The sequence below is a fragment of the Orbicella faveolata genome, unplaced genomic scaffold (genome assembly GCF_042242905.1).
Source record: "Orbicella faveolata isolate gen_17 unplaced genomic scaffold, um_ofav_v1 contig_15, whole genome shotgun sequence".
Lineage (NCBI taxonomy): Eukaryota > Metazoa > Cnidaria > Anthozoa > Scleractinia > Merulinidae > Orbicella > Orbicella faveolata.
This window is the reverse complement of record NW_028301542.1, coordinates 1,758,968-1,778,806: the sequence shown is the minus strand read 5'-3', so window position 1 is coordinate 1,778,806 and position 19,839 is coordinate 1,758,968. Positions and strand designations below refer to the sequence as shown.

General features: G+C 39.9%; 2 protein-coding genes and 1 non-coding gene across 4 annotated transcripts; 2 read left to right on the top strand and 1 right to left on the bottom strand.

The window, feature by feature from the left end:
- The first annotated feature begins 5,059 nt into the window (after positions 1-5,059).
- Positions 5,060-11,675, top strand: LOC110068977 (photoreceptor-specific nuclear receptor-like). The gene is made up of 4 exons (XM_020776389.2): positions 5,060-5,793; positions 6,298-6,525; positions 9,476-10,195; positions 10,629-11,675. The coding sequence occupies exons 1-4, from the start codon at positions 5,751-5,753 to the stop codon at positions 10,868-10,870; spliced, it is 1,233 nt and encodes a 410-aa protein (XP_020632048.1). The 5' UTR covers positions 5,060-5,750; the 3' UTR covers positions 10,871-11,675.
- A 1,758-nt stretch (positions 11,676-13,433) lies between these two features.
- Trnaa-agc (transfer RNA alanine (anticodon AGC)) lies at positions 13,434-13,506 on the top strand. The gene has a single exon. It is a non-coding gene; the product is annotated as a tRNA-Ala (tRNA).
- A 1,286-nt stretch (positions 13,507-14,792) lies between these two features.
- LOC149113085 (uncharacterized) lies at positions 14,793-16,060 on the bottom strand. 2 transcript variants are annotated; one of them, XM_089287850.1, is made up of 2 exons: positions 15,301-16,060; positions 14,793-15,035 (listed from the first exon to the last, which is right to left on the bottom strand). In XM_089287850.1, the coding sequence occupies exons 1-2, from the start codon at positions 15,813-15,815 to the stop codon at positions 14,870-14,872; spliced, it is 681 nt and encodes a 226-aa protein (XP_089143976.1). In that variant the 5' UTR covers positions 15,816-16,060; the 3' UTR covers positions 14,793-14,869. The 2 variants fall into 2 exon arrangements, 1 of the variants encoding a protein (XP_089143976.1); XR_016206667.1 differs by having other exon boundaries at positions 14,949-15,041; positions 15,301-15,343.
- Between the last annotated feature and the right edge of the window lie 3,779 nt (positions 16,061-19,839).

The following is a 19,839-nucleotide window of genomic DNA, read 5'->3' as shown; positions in this document are numbered from 1 at the left end:
CAACTGACTACAGAAAATATACGTTGTGTCGCCTCTATGAAAAGAGTTCATAATTTAACTGTAACCTAAATAAAAGAACCCGCTTGGTCTTGCTTGGCTAAAAAGGTTCTTATATTTTTGGGTTTTAAAATGGGAAATTTCTGCCAGGTTCTTAAACCACTAAGTTCTTACGCGCTGGTTTTTACTGTATCTGAAAAAGTGATAGTGAAGTGGCCTTATGATTAGCGCGCTGGACTCCGGACCGAGCGGTCCAGGTTCGAGCCTTAGCGTGGCACACTACTCTCGCAATACTTCTCTCCACCTAGCAGGTGCGTGAATGGGTAACGGCGAATTTCAGTAATGCCGGGGGTTTAAGTTACGATGGACCTAGCATTCCATCCGGGATAAGGCAGAAATACTCCTAGTCGCTTAGTGCTACCGAAACAAGGATGAGCTTTGGCGGTCATCTCGCCCGAGGCGGACACATTCTAACAGTTTCTAAAGTCTAATCAAATTTAGTAGAATTCTACTCGTAGATTAATTTGATTGGCTGAGCTACTCGACTCTATCAGCCATTAGTGTGCAGTAGCTGGAGGTCGCCTATAAAATGGCCAAGTTTTCTCGTTTCTACGATATTTGGAGGAAGATTTAGGAATATCACTGGATAATTCAATTCCAAAGAACACTAAAAACGAATGGAACTTTAAAACCTCATTTTTTGTTTTTCAATGAACTGATGAGTACATCTAACAACTGCAAGTTTCAACCAACAATTCAACCGCGCTTTTTTATTGCTAGGCGCAAACTTAACTTCTTCTTAATATACAGATAAATAATTGGAAAATCGATCTTTGAGACACATCATGTCAGAATTCTACCAAAACAATTATATTATTCGGTATTGATTTCTTTGAGGTGGCATAAATAATTTACAATATTTACAGAGGAGGCCACATCAGGCGGGTCCTCTGACCTGCTCAAATTGAAATTTTTGCATAAAAATCTCGAGCTTATAATCTAATTGTTAATTAAATAGTTCTTTCGTCACTTGTGGTAACAAGGCAATATAATCTCCTGCCCAGTGCTCAGTATGTTCGCGCCAGACTGGCTGCTGAAAAAAATTCAGGGGGAGGTGGTACTTTCCGGAATTTTGTCGCGTTTGGCACGTGTAACGCCTTCGACACCTTTTCCATATTTAGAACACAAAGTATCAATTGCTGCATCCGGCTATTTCAAGATATACCTCCCGCTCTATGGTAAAATACATGAAAGTTTTAGCCTTGGCGAATGATCCTCCAGAAACCACAGATCTCGCAAAAAGTTTCGTCGAATTCCACGCGCCTCGTGGTCTCGTTTTTTTTCGCGGTTGTGTGCGTCTTGCAATCTCGATTTTTTGCAGGGCTAAGAAAGTCTCGAAGTTCCAATTTGTTTACCTTTTTTATATAAGCTTAAATGACGTCTGAACGACTTAGAACCTGAACGTCTTGAGCTCGCATTTAAAACACTTAATTTGAAGTCTCGGTCTCGCAATTGAAGAAGTCAAAATGTCTCGGGCTCACACATACAAAAAAAACCGCTGGTCTCGCCTACTCGCAAAATCTTGCTTCACCAACCTCGTTTTAATTATATATAGCGTAATAATCTCATTTTTAGGGTCACTTGTGTGCTTACTAAGACACGTGTCTAGCCGAAGGCTGTTTAACTTGGTTAAACCCCTCAACCTCGATTTCTTTAATTTGAAGACTGAACTCTCCCTAAATATGAAAAAAAAAAAAATACTGTTGTGCTTACTGAGACACGTGTTTAGCCGAAGGCTGTTTCACTTGGTTAAACCCATTAGGTCGCGGTTGTTTAAAAAAACGATAATGACCACTTTATAATAACAGATGTGCTGAGGGAGATATATATTTAAAAAAAGAACGTTTCAAAATAAATATTGTAGAAACTTTGTTGGGTGGTTCAATCATTCAAGTTGCAAGACAACAAGATATTGAACAACCAGTCTCAAAGCAGTCAGTATAATTTACCAGTGTTCACGTGGACTCAAGCTTGTTGACCCTCCCGGCTGTCTTGTGTGTGATCTGAATCCGGGGGAGGGGGGGAAGACTCCCATATGAAAAGATCGGGGATGCTCGTCATAAATTTGAATTAAACCCCTAAATGAGACCATTCTTGGAGTGTCTCGAACTTTATTTGATCTCTAAAAGATACCACTTAAAACGTAGTAGGCTTGATCACCAGCCGCTCAGTGTTCAGGAAAGAAGCCCGCGCTTGTGAGACGGGACGGCGGAAATCGAGCATAAAAACGGAGATAAGAGTGTTTTTTACATTGTTATTTCTTCGAGTGCACCATAAAAGATACTATGCCAGCTAAAAATAGTGGCGTTTCGTCATGAACATCCTAAGTAAGACCGAAATCCTTGATTTATACCCCTAAGCGAGACGAGGAGCATCCCCGACCTTTTCATATAGGAGTCCCCCTCCCCCCCCCCCCCCCCCGCCTTTTTTTTTTTCTGGGATCTGAATATCATGAATTGCTTACTTAGTTTTACTTTTTAAAATAACATGTTTATCAGTCTGGTTTGCAGGTAAAGCGATTGTTTGTCCAAGAACTGAGCTTCGACATCCAGCAGTGATCGGTTAGAAAATAACTCCAGCGAGTTACAATAGTACAGCACGTACACTGAGGGAATGTGAGACTTATGTTTCCAGTCAAACGTTTCGTAACAAACGTAAAAATTTTGATCTCCTCGTGATTGCCATTGTGTCTTCTTGTTTGTTCGGTTCTCTCATATTTTCCTGAATAACAAAACGTGACCTGCAAGGCATGTCGCACGGAAAATACTTACACGTGCGGTCAATAATGTGTGCCACTGGCCTCGTGGACAAATGGGACGAAACATTTGATTAATTTCTCCACTTTGAGAAACTGAGAAACGCCAAGTCACTTGACTCCATACACCCTATTACTGTCAAAATTGAGCTAGCTTTCGCGACGGAAGGGCTCTCTATAGAAACTAACAAAACAGTGTTCAGTGAGAGACGAATTCGTCAATGTTTGTTTCTCAGTGGCGCCTCTGTAACTATTAAGCCCCCCTGTTGTAATTCAAAGTTAGTTAATAAGAATTATTTGATGTCTTAATCAAAGCTGCGACACTACCTGGTTATTGTCCCTTAATTCCAACCTGGTTTTTATTTATTTATTCCATGTATGTTTTATTTTACAATGAGGTAAAGTTATGGAGTTTGCTCGAATACAGGTCCTAAGCAGAATAAAACTACGAAAAAATGAATTACTGATTAAAGACATCGGTAATTCTCTTTTCCCCAAACTAAAGTTTCCTTTCAGAGAGCGGCGATTTCTCAGATCAGCTTCGCAATAACTACTGAATTGACAAACAATAGTTACTAGGCCGCTGATGGTTTTTAAATTAATTTATCACCTTCTTAGTTGGACTAAAGAATTCACTTAACGCAATAAATATGGCAAAGATTGGAGGCCTGAATTTCTGACAGCCAACCCGAAACTAGCATCTGAATCGACAGAATTACGTTGATAGCGCGTAGAAAATTCCGTCAAATAACTTTTACCATCATTTCTTCGCTGGTGCGAAATTTAACTACGTTATTACCTCCTAAGAGACAATTGTTAAGCAAACATTTTGACACTTTTAAAACATCGCCTCATGGCTGGATAGACAACGCCTGAATAAACGTTATGGCATGCAATGAAGTGAAACTACAATAATACCAATAAAAGATTCTGAAAAATTTCATAGAAGCAATTGAATCCAAGTTAAAAAGACTTGCGACGCCAGAAGCTGGTGGATCTTCATTTTTTTAAGGTTAAACCTCCGCCTCACAAGAAAGATCAACAATTCATTTGTCGTTTCAGCGTTAGGTGACAAAAAATTTTGAATGTGATCAGCTTCAATGCACCATCAAATTTTCCGAAATGCCCTTAAGGTTTGGAGCGATCAACAAGGAGAGTTGATATTTCGATTTGAAGACCGTGGAGTTAAATACGTGCTTCAGAATAGCTGTAATCATAGCTTTTATCTCCTCCTAGTGGGATATCAGTCATGTGTAGATATGACATCACTCATGCTGAGTCCGAGAGGACAATATCGTAAAGCAAACACGCATTAATATCGCTATATCGCCTGAGTAAACTTGTAAAAATGCAATAAGTTAAAACCGCAAACTTCTAAAAAAGAATCCTATCAGAGTCCTTTTGGGCGTTAATTGATGAATGTTAAGTTCGACTAAAATCGCAATTGTTTTCACGGAAACGATTCCATTTTAGATCGTAATTGTTTGAGCTAAACATTATGAACTATTTCGTGTGGACGTGTTCCCAAGAAACACAGATGTCTTGCCTATTTCACGGTTTGCTTGTAAAAACCTCGCTACCACAGGTATTTCATTGTTTTGTTTCCTTTGAAACCGTCTACAGACATCTTAAGTAAACTTACTCCCTTCAGTAATCAATGTAATTTAACAGCGGGTTACAATACGTTGTGCTGGGCAACTCCATGTTTATCGATGCCCAAAACGTTTTTTTTTTTTTAATTTCTAACTTCCCGATACTGTCAAGAGCGGAAGATCAATGGATCCACTCGACAGAAGGGATTTTTAACCAAAGTTACTTAGCAAATTTCCATCACAAAAACGTGAATTTTAAATATCTCCCTTGAGACTTTGTCAAGTTAATTTGGCGGTCGTCGAGCTAAATGGGTCCAAGGTCGCATTCGAAAACAAATTCATGACAAAATGAATCAAGTGTGCAAAATATAAAAGCCAAAATGGAAATCTTTCTCAATTTTTTCTTTTTTAACTTCGCTTTCCGCTGAATGATCTCACATTAAGATTTTATTCAGACTTAGATAGTTACATACACGTTATTAACTCTGGGTGTGACAAGATTAGAAAAGCTTCGGTGGACCTCTTGAGCAGATAACCTTTTCACTGGTTTAGTCAGGCACGAGGCAGTGCATACACAGAAAGGCATACAAAAAATATCTTTGCATCTGATCATTGCTAGAACAAAGGATAACTAAAAGGCGAACTGAGGCATAAAATGCGCTTATTTAGAATGACTAGATCCACGTGCTTGGAAGCAAGAGTCATTAACCGGACGACCTGTAGGATCCATCTGCGAGATATCTATAGGTATTACAATGAAAATACTGACGAATGGAAGTGCGCGACTCTCGTGCTCTCAATAACCATTTTGCAGTTGAAGCGTGATTCATTTTTGGCGATTGCACGATAAATGCCATAGCAACGGGGCTTAAAATGAGATCCCTCCTCATTCAAAGAGTCGCGGTATTTAGTTTTAGCACAGTTCTAATTCCGGTGGATCGAAACACGACGTGAAAGTCATTGTTCTTGTCTAAACACCGTGTAAACACACACATGCTCGACCCTCCCATTAATCAGTTGCTGAGAGAATGCTCGCTTCAGCGGCAAAGGATCGCTTAAACCATTTAAAAGAAAGTAATTTAATTAGGTGGTTAGCCATGCGAGTCCGAGATCAGTTCTGCTCCAATCAGATTCCATCACCCTGACCGCTAGCCAATCAGAGCCAGCCTTCTTTATGCACCTGTTCGGGACCAGCAAGTACATATTTCGCCACCAACTTGCCGAAGAAGATCCTGTCAGCTCAGAAACTCCCTGATCATAAAACGGTGCACAGCCATTGAGATCCTTTCCGCAGTCCTTAAGAATCTGCGCAGTTCCGAAGGAAGAGCTTTTAACACTGCAGAATTATGACTGATACAGACGTACTTGCAGCGAGACGCGGACGATCAGGTGAGATAAAATACTGGAAAAATGACCCGTAACTTTCTATGCATGTAGCTCTTGGTTCTGAAAAAGCTGCAAGGATTTTGACCTGAAGTAAACAGGAACGGTTAAACGCTTAGCAAATATTTAATGCCCTGGGAGTTTTGCTTGAGTAACCCAATCACTTAAGTTGCTCAATCACAAATTTCAAATTTATTGGATGTAATAATATACCTGAGACTTCAATGTCAGGTAAGGCTACGCCTTAATCAAACAAATTTCATTACGATAAATTGTTTACATTGGAAAAGAAAACGTTCCATGTAACAGAGTTTAACATCCCGGACAAATTGCCCCAAGAAAAGCTAATAAACGTCGAATGCGATCAAAAGGGGAGATTCATTTAAATTGAGCTCGCTCGCCCGAGCGCGCGCGTGCCGCAAACAAAGCTAATCTACGGAATCGTTAAAGTCGAAAAGTCATCTCACTCAGTATAGAATTAACGAATCCTTTTAAATTTTCCATTTGCAGAAGTCAAGCAAACTGTCTTGTGCAAAGTTTGTGGAGACAGAGCTTCTGGAAAGCATTACGGCGTGCTGACATGTGATGGTTGCCGAGGCTTTTTCAAGCGAAGCATTCGACGAGACCTGGCTTATCAGTGCAAAGAAAGCAACTCCTGCCCCATTGACGTCGCGAGGCGTAACCAATGTCAGGCCTGCCGATTGAAGAAATGTTTCGAAGTTCGAATGAACAGAGACGGTAAGCTTATAATTGTATAGAATTTTCTTCTTACGTTTCGTTCTTTTTTTAAGTAAACATGTTTCATTTAATATCAAATTTAAACCAGACATATTGATTTGCGTTTAAGAATTACCATTAACCACGTATTGTCTTCTCAAATGGAGACACAACATAGCAAAACTGTAATCGCGCTTTGTCTCCGATCTGCAGCCAGTATGATTTTTATATATTCTTAACAGTTTCAACAGACATTTCAAAGCCTTTGCTCGTTTTATTTCCAGTGTTTTGTGTTTAAGGATTGCAGCTACCTGCTGAGACCACCTGTTCAAAAATACAAGATTTGGGCTCACCCAAAAAAATGTGCTTCCCATACAAATCCGCCAACTTGCACTGGAAATAGTTCTTTTCACGGTTGCAAGGCCAAATCCTCTCGTCCTAACATCAAACTACAAACAAGGGAAAATTTCTTACGCGCTTTACATCTTCAGCTTTCATCTCCGATGTAAATTTTGTTCCGAAGTAAGGAACTGCCAGATCAAAATGGTTTTAATGAATTCTGAATGATCAGCGGGGACCAGTATGATTGTAACGATTTTTATAGTTATAATCTTTGTGCGATTTCCGCTCTGCGAGGCTGGGTTGCTTTGGATACAAACAGTAATTTAAAAGCGGTTGAGACACAATTTTGTTTATTTTGTCGAGCTTCTTGAACAATATCTGACCTAACAACTTGTCTCAATCTAATATTCCAAATATAAAAAATACCTCGCGGCGATTACTAGCCCAGCTCTAGAGACGGCCCATTAATTACTGTTTACATGTTGTCTTTTTTTCTACTCCTCCTTCCTTCTTTTCAACGTAATTTTCTTCGGACTTACAAATTACCGAGCCAACAGAAAAAGATTTGCCCATCGCTGAAATAATGTTATTTATTATTTATTAAGTGTACTACTCGGGACCTAAGCCGAAGAGCGAAGCTAGCTTTACAAGGGCTGTCGCCTTCTTCACAGCAACCCCGGTCTATGGTCGTTTTAATGACAAAAACATCGATACGGTCAATTGGTTTAGAACGAAAAGCAGCCAGTTTTCTTGAAAAGCCCTGCACGAAGCTCTCTTATGCAAAATAGGCGCGTATGGAACCCCAGGGATTAATAATTCATTCCTGTGTTTAAAAGACCGAACACAAACAAATCCTATACAAAATGATAAAGAAGTTGCGTATTAGACGTTTTACTTAGTGCACGCTGAAAGAATACCCGCTCTTTTGTTTTCCATCTAGTAACCACTTTCGGCTGTGCTGAAAGTTTCACCTAAAAGTTCCTACCCTACTTGCAATGAAAAACCTCACTTCGCATTGTAGACACACGTAATGAAATACTCTATTGATTTTGTTTCCTTCGGCGTCTGTAAACTGTGCGTCACGTTTATCTGCTCGGAAAGGTGGACTGTGTTGTCTCTAAAAGAATTGGTTCGCTGCATGCATTGGACGTTATACATTTGGATTTTAGCCCAGCCCTCAGGTAAACGTTACGGTGAGGCAGGGTTTCTTTCTAACGACAAGGCAAACAATAACCCATTGAAAAATAGCCGTGAAGTAAAGACTAAAAGGGAGTTAAATTGATGCAAAATAGCTAATCAAACACGGCCATGCGTGGGAATGCAAGGCGTAACTCCTTTGCAGTGATGCATTGTTTCTCTACAGCTTGTAAAAACATCCGTTTCTTTGTTACTGCCCACTTATGGCCCATTAAAGCAGACATAAGTCACGTAAAATTAAGTGAACCAGTTCCTTGAAGACATCAGCGACAATAGAGCAAACAAATCATCTTGAACAAGATGTCAGTTCATTACTGAATGAAGTAATTAAAGAAGACGAGCTTGGAGAAGTTATTTTTCCCTCCTAAGATCAATACTGTCTGGTGGAATTTAGAAATGGATTAGACCAAAACAAAAACATTTCAATGCTCTCGGTATCTAACGAATAGAAGGTCTTCAAGCCAAGGTATCAACCTCACAATAAACCAACCAATCAAACTGAGCTAAATTGTTATCTCTACGAACGGCAGCTGAAATGACTATAGGCCCATTATTATTGGCATACACAATTGCTGAACCCCTGGGGCCCTTGTACAAAAACAGGTTTTACATTGTGACGTCGCCCCTTGTTGCTGCTATTAAGACCAATTAGGGCTTATTTGTGCCACCCGCGCTTAATCATTAATAAGTTATTTTTCTACGGCGTAATCCGCGTCGAAAAGTTAGTTATTCGATGTTGAGTCAACAAAATCAATGTCATGCCTAACTGTTATTACATTGAGACAGCCAAGCACAATAGTATCCTTCAAACATTGGGAGTACTGTTCTAATTGCCTGAAAAACCACTTTTAATAAAACGTGGCTTAAAAAAAATTCAAATGTCAATTCATGTCATTAGTAAAGAATTATGTTATCCTCTGACTCCTTGTATTAAGAAGACAGTGTTATACAAACTTTAAGCTGCCAAAGACTCTCTTTGTATTTGGAATTATATAATCACTGTCAAAATTAAAATTAAGAGGCGGTCGGCTCTTTTGACGATTTAATTTTTCAACTGGTATATCCACACTACGCCGGAGGAATTTGAAAACAGAAGTTTCACTCTAAAAACGCATCAAATGTTTTCTGTCCACACTACACCAGAGGAATTTAAAAACGCAGCAATCAACGGTCATTTTGGATTCGTGTTTGAAAAAGACTCAGGCAGGGAAATCGCACGATTATCGCAAGGTCATCGTTTTCAAAATGTTTTCTGTGGCGCACGAAAACAAAAATCCGGCATTTTCAAATTCCTCCGTTTCGAAGGGCGTTTTCGAAAAGCTCCGTTTTCGTGACGATTTATTGTGGACGGTAGGCCTAACCGTAGAAATAAAGCTTCGTTTTCAAATGGTGTGGACGGGGCTTGAATGTATTGTGATTCTGTGTTTTTCAGCCGTGCAGCATGAACGAGCCCCACGCACCAATCAGTTCAAACAGGTTGGAAACGATGAGGTTCGATGCAAGCCTTTGAAGCGAAAACATAGCAGCTATGAAGCAGAAAACCTCGACTTGCCACCCGGCCAGATCCGTGTTACACCTAAGAAAGAAAAACTCCTGGATTCGCCCACAACACCGGAGCCTGTTTTCTGCGGTAATAGTTCTCCCAGATTTCCGGTGGAACACAAAAGTGCATTCCTTATGGGATATGGCGACCCGGAAAGCCCTAAGGAAGTTCCGGTACCCGTCTCTGTAGCAACTGCAATGACCCCCCCGCACACCCCACAGCATGGGCAACAGATCCGTTATCCAATCATGTACCTCAGCACGCCGGAAATGTTGCACGAGTCCGCTGTGCGCATTCTATTCATGACAGTGAAATGGGTTCGTAACATCCCGACATTCTTTGACCTTCCTTTCCGTGACCAAGCGATCTTGCTCGAAGAGGGCTGGAGCGAGTTGTTTATACTCAGCATCGCGCAGTGGAATTTGCCTGTGGAGATGAGCACTTTGCTCGCCGCAGCGGGACTACATCCGGAGCGGGAAACCTCGGACAAGAATCTCTGTGGGATGGGAGATATAAAAGCATTGAAAAACATTGTGGAGAGGTTCAGAGCTGCCAATATTGATCAAACGGAGTACGCATGCTTGAAAGCCATTGTCCTCTTTAAGCCAGGTATGTTATGAGATTTTCAAACAAAAACTTTAGATAATACGCGTGCTGAGTGATTAAACCTCGTGTTTTCATTAAACAATTAGATTATGAGCTCGAGATTTCTATCGCGCGACTCAACTATCACGCATAGAAATCGAGAGCGAATAATCTAATTGTTCTAGTATAAATCTACTAGTCGTTCAAAACTTTATCTAAATCCTTTTCACAGACACTTCGAAAACGCCAAGAAGCGGCCGTCTTTTTGTAAACAAGGGCACACTGCTACGCTACTCACCATCTATCACAGAATAGATGGTGAGAAGCGTCGCCAATCAGAGAATGGCATTCGTGACAGAACGCTAGAAGATTTATACTAAAACTCGATAGAAACATGTTTCCTATTTTTTGTGTACGAAAATTTGCTAATTGCAACTTCGTTATATGTTACTTGCAGACACGAGAGGACTTCGCGCACCTCATCATGTGGAACAACTTCAGGATCAAGCGCAAAGCATGCTGGGAGAATATGACCGTCAGAGTTACCCCGGGCAACAAGTTCGTTTTGGAAGATTACTGCTCATGCTTCCTTCGTTACGTGTGCTGTCATCGAAATGCATCGAACAGATGTTTTTCCGTGGGACCCTTGATAACATTCCGATGGAAAGACTTCTCTCAGACATGTTTAAGTCCGCGTAATTCTTCTTCTAATGATGGTTCGGAGGATCTGCTTAGAGATGCGCTGAAGCGCCCATGCACTAAAAATGGCGGGAAAACAAAACGAGAGGAACACAACGGGCTTACTCGCGCGACTTTGAAGATAAAAGAGGGAAAGTCGAGGAACAAGTGACGTTTTCAGTCGACAATCTTTACCCTAAGATTGCCGATTCTGTTAACCCAGTCAGGAAAAAATTGCCGAATTTTAGATCGAGGTCAAGAATCCGAAAATGGGCTGGCTCAGACAATTGTCGGTGCTGCAATTCCAACAAAAAACGAGCCCGACTGAGAAAATTCAGGACAAAATAGGCGATAAATTCCAAATATTCACAATGACTCGCTTTTTACGCGAAAATGGTGAAAACAAAATTCTATTCAAGCTTTTTATCTCGTATGCGGCTATAATACATCTGTATTTTTGTCAATTTTTAGAATAATAGCACAACGTTGATGCTTGCTATAATTGTAAATATAAAGAAACTTTGTTTTCTTTTTTTTATGCAACGTAAACAAATATTTGCTGGACAAGTGCCAAGTTAAATTCTTTATTGTTTTACCATTAGTTAGATATTCTTATTTTTATTTATTTCTACACCAACAATTTTTTTCAATTTTAGTTATGTCAGCTTCTTATATGCCTTTTTTTAAATTTGTTTTGCTCTCAAAACCATTTTAATATTTTACCTTTTTTTTGTAAAACTTTGTACAAGGTTTTCAAGAAAAATATTGACAACAAAATCAAAGTTTTTTTCTAATAAATAATAGCATTTAGGCAGCAAAATCAAAACAGACTTAATGTTTACTTTACATGAGATGAAATGCAAAGAATATAAATAACATCTAGTCGTTAAACAAAGGAACGGATTGCAGCTGACAACACACAACTTTATTTTCAAGATGGCGAACAAAGGCGAACTTTTGCGATGAGCTCTCGAACGAAGTTAAGATTTACACACTTCGTATCAATGCTATAAAGAAAAGCTGGAATTAGAGAATAGATCGATAAGTCACAGTCTGATAGATGTTGAAATTGTAGCTCGAATAGTTGTTTCGTTATAGCTCTTTTCACGGTTTCCGACGCTATCTTGTTGGGGGGTGGGAGCAAAGACGGGAAAAATTGCAGTAAACGTATGGGAAAAATCCAGAATCTTATGTGTATAAACAACTCACGTGAAATTCGAGTTCTGAAGTATTTGTGAGTTACAAACCAAACATACTAGGTAAAAGAATTTACTGATCGCATTTGAGGGAAATAGCCTCGCTAAGAAAAGCCACAATTAAGGTTTTCATTTTTCTACACATTTGCCTGTTAAACCGATTCGCAATTCGCGGAAAAAATTAGAGACATTTGTATGAAATTTAAAAGTAAAATTCCTCGCCTCACAGCGAATCTATATCTTCAAATTTGACCCAACAAGCCTTCAGCTGGGTATCTGTATCCTTGTAACTCATAAAACACTCACAAAGGCAATCACTCTCAACTTATTGGGCATCGAGCTTTTAACTTTTCCTATACATTTACTGCAATTCTTGCTGTGTTTGCCCGCCCCCAGCAAGATGGCGTCAGAAACCGTGAAAGGGTTTTTTGCCGGGAATTTTAAAGGCACCGGTAGATTAGAAACCAACTTAGCCCCAGGCCTTTACTCGGACATTGATGACTGCTAGAATTGCACGCCATCTTGAAAAAGTAGATATGGTCCGAAGTGGCATCCATCAAGTCCATTTAAGTTTGACTGATCATAATTTCGATGAAAAGCGCTGGAAGCTCAATGGCTGAGAAGCACTTTTGTATATATGTAGAATTTAAAAAACTCTGGTAATAAACATTATAAACAAAAAATGTTCTGCAGTCATTTTGACCGGTTCAAGCGTTTCTCGAGCGTTTCTTTGACTCTAAGAAATATAATTAAGAAAATGAGGGACGAAGAAGGGCTATAGCGATTTTAATGTCTTTAACATCAAACGCCTTATCTGCGAAGAAATTTTGCACATTTCATGGCTTCAGGAGATGCACCCAACCAACTATATGCCCGGGGAAGGGAGTGGAGCAGGGTACCCCCTAGTAATGGGATAATAGGGGTGCGCCGCTAGATGGGGTCGCATTTTCACAAGTGAATTGACTATAATGGGGTTGTATTCCAGTAGAGTTTCTTAATTGAGGGTTGCAAATTATCGTGATTTTGGGGCTAAGAAAACTATGGCAAGTAGGGATTTAAAAATGGTAAGATTTGCTGTGATAAAGTTGTTATCATTCTACATTCAGTTTAACAAATGTGTCACTTCATTTCAGGATAAACTAGTTCAATAAAAGGCTTAACAAGGTAGATACATAAACAAAAAGTGACTAATGTGAAGTTTATATGAAATAATTCATATATGAACTGCGGTTGTAGATGAAAGTGAAGAATGATCATCGCAGTGAATTTTCCAATTTAAGCAATTGGAAAGAAGAAGCCTGAAAAAAAAAATTTCATATAAACTTCACATCGTTTCACTCCTCACGGGAAGATATGAACTCAATAAACTGACCTCGCTCCCAATGTGTGGCTTCATAGCTCAGTTGGTAGAGCATCGCACCAGCATCGCGGAGGTCACGGGTTCAAATCCCGTTGAAGCCCTGATTTTTTCAGGCTTCTTCTTTCCCATTGCTTAAATTGGAAAATTCACTGCGATGATCATTCTTCACTTTCATCAACAACCGCAGTTCATATATGAATTATTTCATATAAACTTCACATCATTTCACTCCTCACGGGAAGATATGAACTCAATAAACTGACCTCGCTCCCAATGTGTGGCTTCATAGCTCAGTTAGTAGAGCATCGCACCGGTATCGCGGAGGTCACAGGTTCAAATTCCGTTGAAGCCCTGATTTTTTCAGGCTTCTTCTTTCCAGTTGCTTAAATTGGAAAATTCACTGCTATGATCATTCCTCACTTTCAAAAAGTGACTAAATTGGGATTGTGGAATTACAGTTGCCCAAAAGTGACTAAAACCTGATGGTTCCACAATTGACCAAAGAATAGACTGTAATGAGGTAGGGGTTCAGAGAGGTCAGCAGAGCACATGCCCAGCAAAAGTTGGCCAAAGTACCCCCCCCCCCCCCCCAGCTACATATTAGAGGAGTATTTAAACAGGTTGTAGGTGACATAACCTGGTTAAAGTTTCCACTTAGTGAAAATAATGCCACTCTTAACTTTAACAAACATGTATCCACAGCCATCTTCAGTGTGAATTTGAACATAGTGTGCAGTAGAATATAAGGTGAAGGTAAAGTCTGCATACTATGGCGCGTTTTCAGGGTCAAAATAAAAACTAACTTTTCCACCTTTCCTTACCTGCTAAGTAAAATGTCTGTCATTTCCTGTCTTTGAAATTAGACAGTACGCATCTCTTTTGACCTCCGAAACAATACATTCCACGTTTCCTGAATACTAAATCATAACATCCGGCATATTTTGACCTTTGAACAAAATTCTCCGCGTTTCCTGACTTCTCTCGAATTTTAAGTCCGGCATGTTCTGACTTTCAATGTAATTAGTTACCAAATACCGTACTACTTAGTTTAAACATCTCAACTAAACATCCCATGCCGGCACCTGACAAGCCATTTAGTTCATAATGAAATCTCGCTGCTGAGCCGACATTCTGATTTGCAAAATTTGTAAATGCGCGTTTTCTGACTTCTCGATTCTACCAGGCGTCTTTTCCGCGTAGGCGTGGATCCAACAATAATACACATAACATGTAATCAGGGTTTTCAAATTGAAATAAAGTAGCAGGAGGAAATCATAAAGTAGGCGGCAGACTCTAGGGTCATGATGTAGAGGAGCGCCGGAATGGCTTACCTCCTCCTGCACGGGGGGAGGGGGGGGGGGGGGAGGGCAATGGGATGAAGACCGTGGAAAATTTGAAAATCTATTTGTCTTGAGAAGCATTTTGATGACTGAAAAGTGCTTTTGTTGGAGGCTACTGTACACTTTATTTTAACAAGGGTTTATTAAAATTCCTTGAGGGGAGTCCATATTCTACCACTGCTTGTTGGAAAAGGCCAAGAACAGTAGCTGCGGTATTCTTTGTTCCAGCTCTAAGATATACTGGAAATCTTGTGCATCCATCAACTCCACCATGCACTACAATCTTCCATCTGAAACTTAAAATACATGAGTCCATACTTTGCTGTCCTTTCATGGATTCTGTCCTCACTACCAACAACTAGTCTCCTTCGTAGCCGTTTTTTGGGTGTCACGCAACGCTTCTTTGGAGAGAGCGTTGCGTGACACCCCCCCACCCCCCCCCCCCAAAAAAAAAACCGGCTGGGAAGGAGACTAACCAACAACCACCTGTATTAGAAACTAGGTGCAGTAAATCTGAATAAATTTTATTTATAATCAATTACGAATAAGGTTCACCTGATCAATTTATGATTCCCGTCTATGTGCCATGTGCCACAGTATACAGCTCTTGGTGTAAGGAATAGCCATCTCACTGCAAGTCCCTCCGGATCCGTTCTTTGCATGCATTCTCGGGCTCTCAGCTGGGGCACATTTATATTGCGAAACACTAGCTGCGATTGGACCCTCCGATATCCCGCATCTGGAAAATCCCTATGAAAGGATCTTACCATGTTATCAAGGTCATCATCACTAATGGTTGTCGTCCTGTCGGTAATGGAGATATTGTACTCCCGCATACATCTTTTTATGGTACTCTCACTCACACCAAGGGCTCTGGACATTTCGGGTAAGTTGATTTCATAATCGGCAAGATATTGCAGCTGCTCCCGTGGGATCTCGAACCTAGGACGCCCAACCGTTCTAGGCTGGTTTGCTACTGCTGAGGAGGAATGATACCAATTCCGCTCTACCTCCGACAACATTCGCGTCACAGTGGCGAGTGAGGGTCGAACTGTATCAAACACCTGCATGTTGTCAGCAAGTCGAACCAAATGGCGAGAAATTTGTTCCAATCGGAACAGAACATAATCAGCCACATCTTCACTAACTGTGTCCTGTTGAAGTCTCCTTGCAAGGTCGAATGATGTATGGCGAAGACTGCTCAAGAATTGCTCTTATGCCGTCGACACCATTAATAAATCCCCGGGAAAACCCACGGCCCCCTTGGGTCCTGGCACTAGGTTTGCAGCAGGGGATCCAGGCTTGCGCGGAAAAGACGCCTGGTAGAATCGAGAAGTCAGAAAACGCGCATTTACAAATTTTGCAAATCAGAATGTCGGCTCAGCAGCGAGATTTCATTACGAACTAAATTGCTTGTCAGGTGTCAGTATGGGATGTTACGTTGAGATATTTAAACTAAATATTACGACATTTGGTAACTAATTACATTGAAAGTCAGAACATGCCGGACTTAAAATTCGAGAGAAGTCAGGAAACGCGGAGAATTTTGTGCAAAGGTCAAAATATGCCGGATGTTATGATTTTAGTATTCAGGAAACGCGGAATGTATTGTTCCGGAGGTCAAAAGAGATGCGTACTGTCTAATTTCAAAGACAGGAAATGACAGACATTTTACTTAGCAGGTAAGGAAAGGTGGAAAAGTTAGTTTTTAATTTTGACCCTGAAAACGCGCCATAGCATACGAGCCAAGTGGCCCATCAGGCCGGAGGTTATTCCAGTTTCTGTAGCATGAAGCGACTAGGAGTATTTCTACTCCCCCTGGATGGGATGCTAGTCCATCGCAGGGTTACCCCCAGCATTAAATTCACCGGTACCCATTTATACACCTGGGTGGAGGAAGGCACTGTGAGAGTAAAGTGTTCTGCCCAAAAACACAACACATTGTGTCTGGCCAGGATCTCGATCCCAGACCACACAATCAGGAGATGATCACACTAACCATGAGGCCAATGTGCCTCCCATGGTAGAACATAAAGAGTGAAATATTTCAATAACAACATCAGTAATTAAGACAATTGCAATGGTGACACAAAAATTCTTCTGGAGAAAGGCATTAATTTAAAAATTTTAATTTTTAAATTAATTCCTTAAATTAAGCATTGAAATGCCTTTCTCCAAACGAATGAGTAGCATGCTTTTTTGATCTTGAGGCCAAACTGCAAAGAGGCCTGATCAAAAATGGCAAAATTGTCATGGGAGCACACAGAGCTACATACTGTACTGTTGAGCTCTGAAGCTGCTTACAATTGTGAGTGGACCTGTCCGTTTTAACTTTAGCTTAAATATATATTGATGGTCCCAGCTCACAGACAGGGGGTACTGTTCCAAATTTTGTCTTGTATTTTATGGGTAAGTTTTGTTTTGCCCAAGATTTACGTTGGAGTGGTTATGTTAGTTACTGTTAAAAGCAGCATGTAAAAACCTAGTGGTTTAAGAACCTGCTGGCAGAAATTTGCCATTTTAATGTCCAAAAATATAAGAACCTGTTTAGCGAAGCAAGATCAAGCAGGTTCTCATATGTGGGTTACAATTAACTTATGATAAACATTTTAACCAAGGAATGAGACTTGCAAATTTCTATTACAGGAAAATACAACTACATCTCCTTTATAGCAATTAAGAACCCAATTAAGAACCTACTTTACCTAAATTGCCAATACCTATCCCAAAATACAAGAACCAATTTTGCCAGACTTCAAAAAAAGAAGGTTCTTACACACGGGGTTTTACTGTACTTTTAGGACATAATTCTAAAGTTCAACCATCAGGCCATAGGTCCCAGAATTAAATGCTCTTCTGCCTTTACTTTTCACCCAGGGGGTATTCCCTATAATAGCCTATATGGGGAGGCTCTGCCCAAAAGGACCAAAACGGGTACCTTTTTCAGGCTTCAGATTTATAAAAGGGTTGAGGTATATGAAAGGGTAGGGATATCTTTCATTTAGGTCTTTAAAAGGGACTTCCATTAAACTATTTCGAACCGATGCACCTTACAGTTGTCTCATCTAATTTAGTAAGCTTTCTTAATCATAAACTGGTTTAGAAAAGAGATGCAATGTTCTAACGTAGGTATGTGAAAGGGGTACTTCGAATTTTATTCAGTGAGAGGTTTACAAAAGGGGCACCTTTTCTGTCTAAATGGTATACAAAAGGGTAATGGGTTGGACCTCGTGGCGCAGTCTCCCCGCAAAAAAACCTTGTAGAGTACCCCCCCCCCCTCCCCCCCACAACGAGACTTTTCACCACTAAATTGTTTTTCAGTCTGAAAACGACATGAATTTATTCACGGTAAGTTTAATCGAATTCAAGCGATGTTTAGAGCTTCTGACTTTCGCATCAAGATGTCTTTTCTTAGGTCAAATTACTTTACAAAAGTTGCGTGTTTACCGACAATCTTGTATTTTAAGTTGTGTCTCGCAAAACAAAGCTTTCCGGCGCATCGCAATAGTTGAAGCGTGCATTTGTTGGTTTTTCAAATTCTTAATTTCAGTGTAATCTTCAATGTTTAAGAAAATTGAGCGACCAGATGGGTGCACAATTAGGCCGTAAATAGTTTACGGGAAGATCTTAGAATAATTTAATTTGATTTAGGTCAATTAGTCTGTTAAAATAAAGTTACCTGATATCTCGACGAGTCTTGAGAATATTCCTGCAGTGCGTTCTGAAGTCATGAAATCAAGCACCCCTCGTCTGAAATATCTTCGAAGATCAGTCTTTCCTGTCCAATTCGTGAAGACAATGACAGTTTCTTTTGTCAATTTATTCTTCCGTGAATGTGACCAGTTAAGTTCTGAGCCCAGTTCAGGCCTTTCAACACAATTATTATTCCTGTGAGAGCGAGGTTGCTCGCTTGAGTCCGTTTCCGCTGGGTTTCCGCAGAACTGAGTAAACATCTACCAAATCTTTGCTTTTTTCACTTGCATGAGGAATATAACGTACAGCTCCACAAACATTCGGATCTTTCGTTAATCTTAGTCGTTTGGGAGAATTTTTTCAGAATATGCAAGACTTTCTAAGGAGATTGTGCGAGGATATCTCCGAAGAAAATTCTGGCGCGATTGCTAGCCTCCCGGGCAGACGCTCTTTGGGTTTGTCACTGAGGAAGATTGCGTGACGAACCTAAAGGCCGGCACCGCGCCGTTGACATTGATTTTGCCGCCTTTTTCCAATCAAATCACGTGATCAGATGCACTTACTTCGTTTACAAAATGTTTAGGAATAAATTACCGTGAATTGCCGCTTATAAGACCTGGGTTTTCAACTTAAGCAGCCCAGAAGGGTCACCTACCACTTTTACTTTTTTAATGTTTGTTATTTTTGTTTTCATTTTCGTTTTTTGTTTTTTGTCTTTCAATTTTTGTTTTCGTTTTTGTTTTGTTAATTTTTGTATCTGTTTTTGCTTTTAATTTTTGTTTCCGTTTTTGGTTCTTAAATTTTTGTTTTTGTTTTGTTTTTGTTTTTCATTGTCACTTTCTTTTCTGTTCAAAAAAAAAAAGAAAGAAAGAAAATTAAAAACGCAAACAAAAATTAAAAACAAAAACAAAAATTAACAAAACAAAAACGAGAACAAAAATTAAAAAACAAAAAACAAAAAAGGAAATAAAATGAAAAACAAAAACAAAAACAAAAACAAAATCAGTGAGTGTAGACCATCATGCTTTGCTGGCAGTATCCATGACATGACCGTTGAGTGATCTTTTGGCCGTCGAGCGTAGTCACGCATCGGTTACTATAAACTCTATGGCGATTTCATTGCTTGTCTACTTGTCTTGGGACAAGAATATAGCAAATACAAAGGTCACAAAGATTTCAATTAAAGTCAAGGATATTTCTTCATCAACTTCCTTAACTTGCAAAAAGGTGTTAAAAGGTTGTTATATAAATAAATGCATGTCATTTTCAGAGCTCTCAAGCCTCACGCAAACGAATGTAATCTTAAGCTCTCACAATGAACTAATTATTGCACGCGCGCCTTCGGAGCTTGTAAGACTTGCCTCATTTTTTTTGAAAGTCTGGCTACGGCCCTAAACTTCT

Coding starts and splice junctions, on each gene's coding strand:
- LOC110068977 (XM_020776389.2), top strand. CDS start 5,751: ATGACTGATACAGACGTACTTGCAGCGAGACGCGGACGATCAG. Junction 5,794..6,297: donor AGCGAGACGCGGACGATCAG/GTGAGATAAAAT, acceptor TTCCATTTGCAG/AAGTCAAGCAAACTGTCTTG. Junction 6,526..9,475: donor AGTTCGAATGAACAGAGACG/GTAAGCTTATAA, acceptor TGTGTTTTTCAG/CCGTGCAGCATGAACGAGCC.
- LOC149113085 (XM_089287850.1), bottom strand. CDS start 15,815: ATGCAGGTGTTTGATACAGTTCGACCCTCACTCGCCACTGTGACGCGA. Junction 15,036..15,300: donor GGGAATCATAAATTGATCAG/GTGAACCTTATT, acceptor TTTAAGTTTCAG/ATGGAAGATTGTAGTGCATG.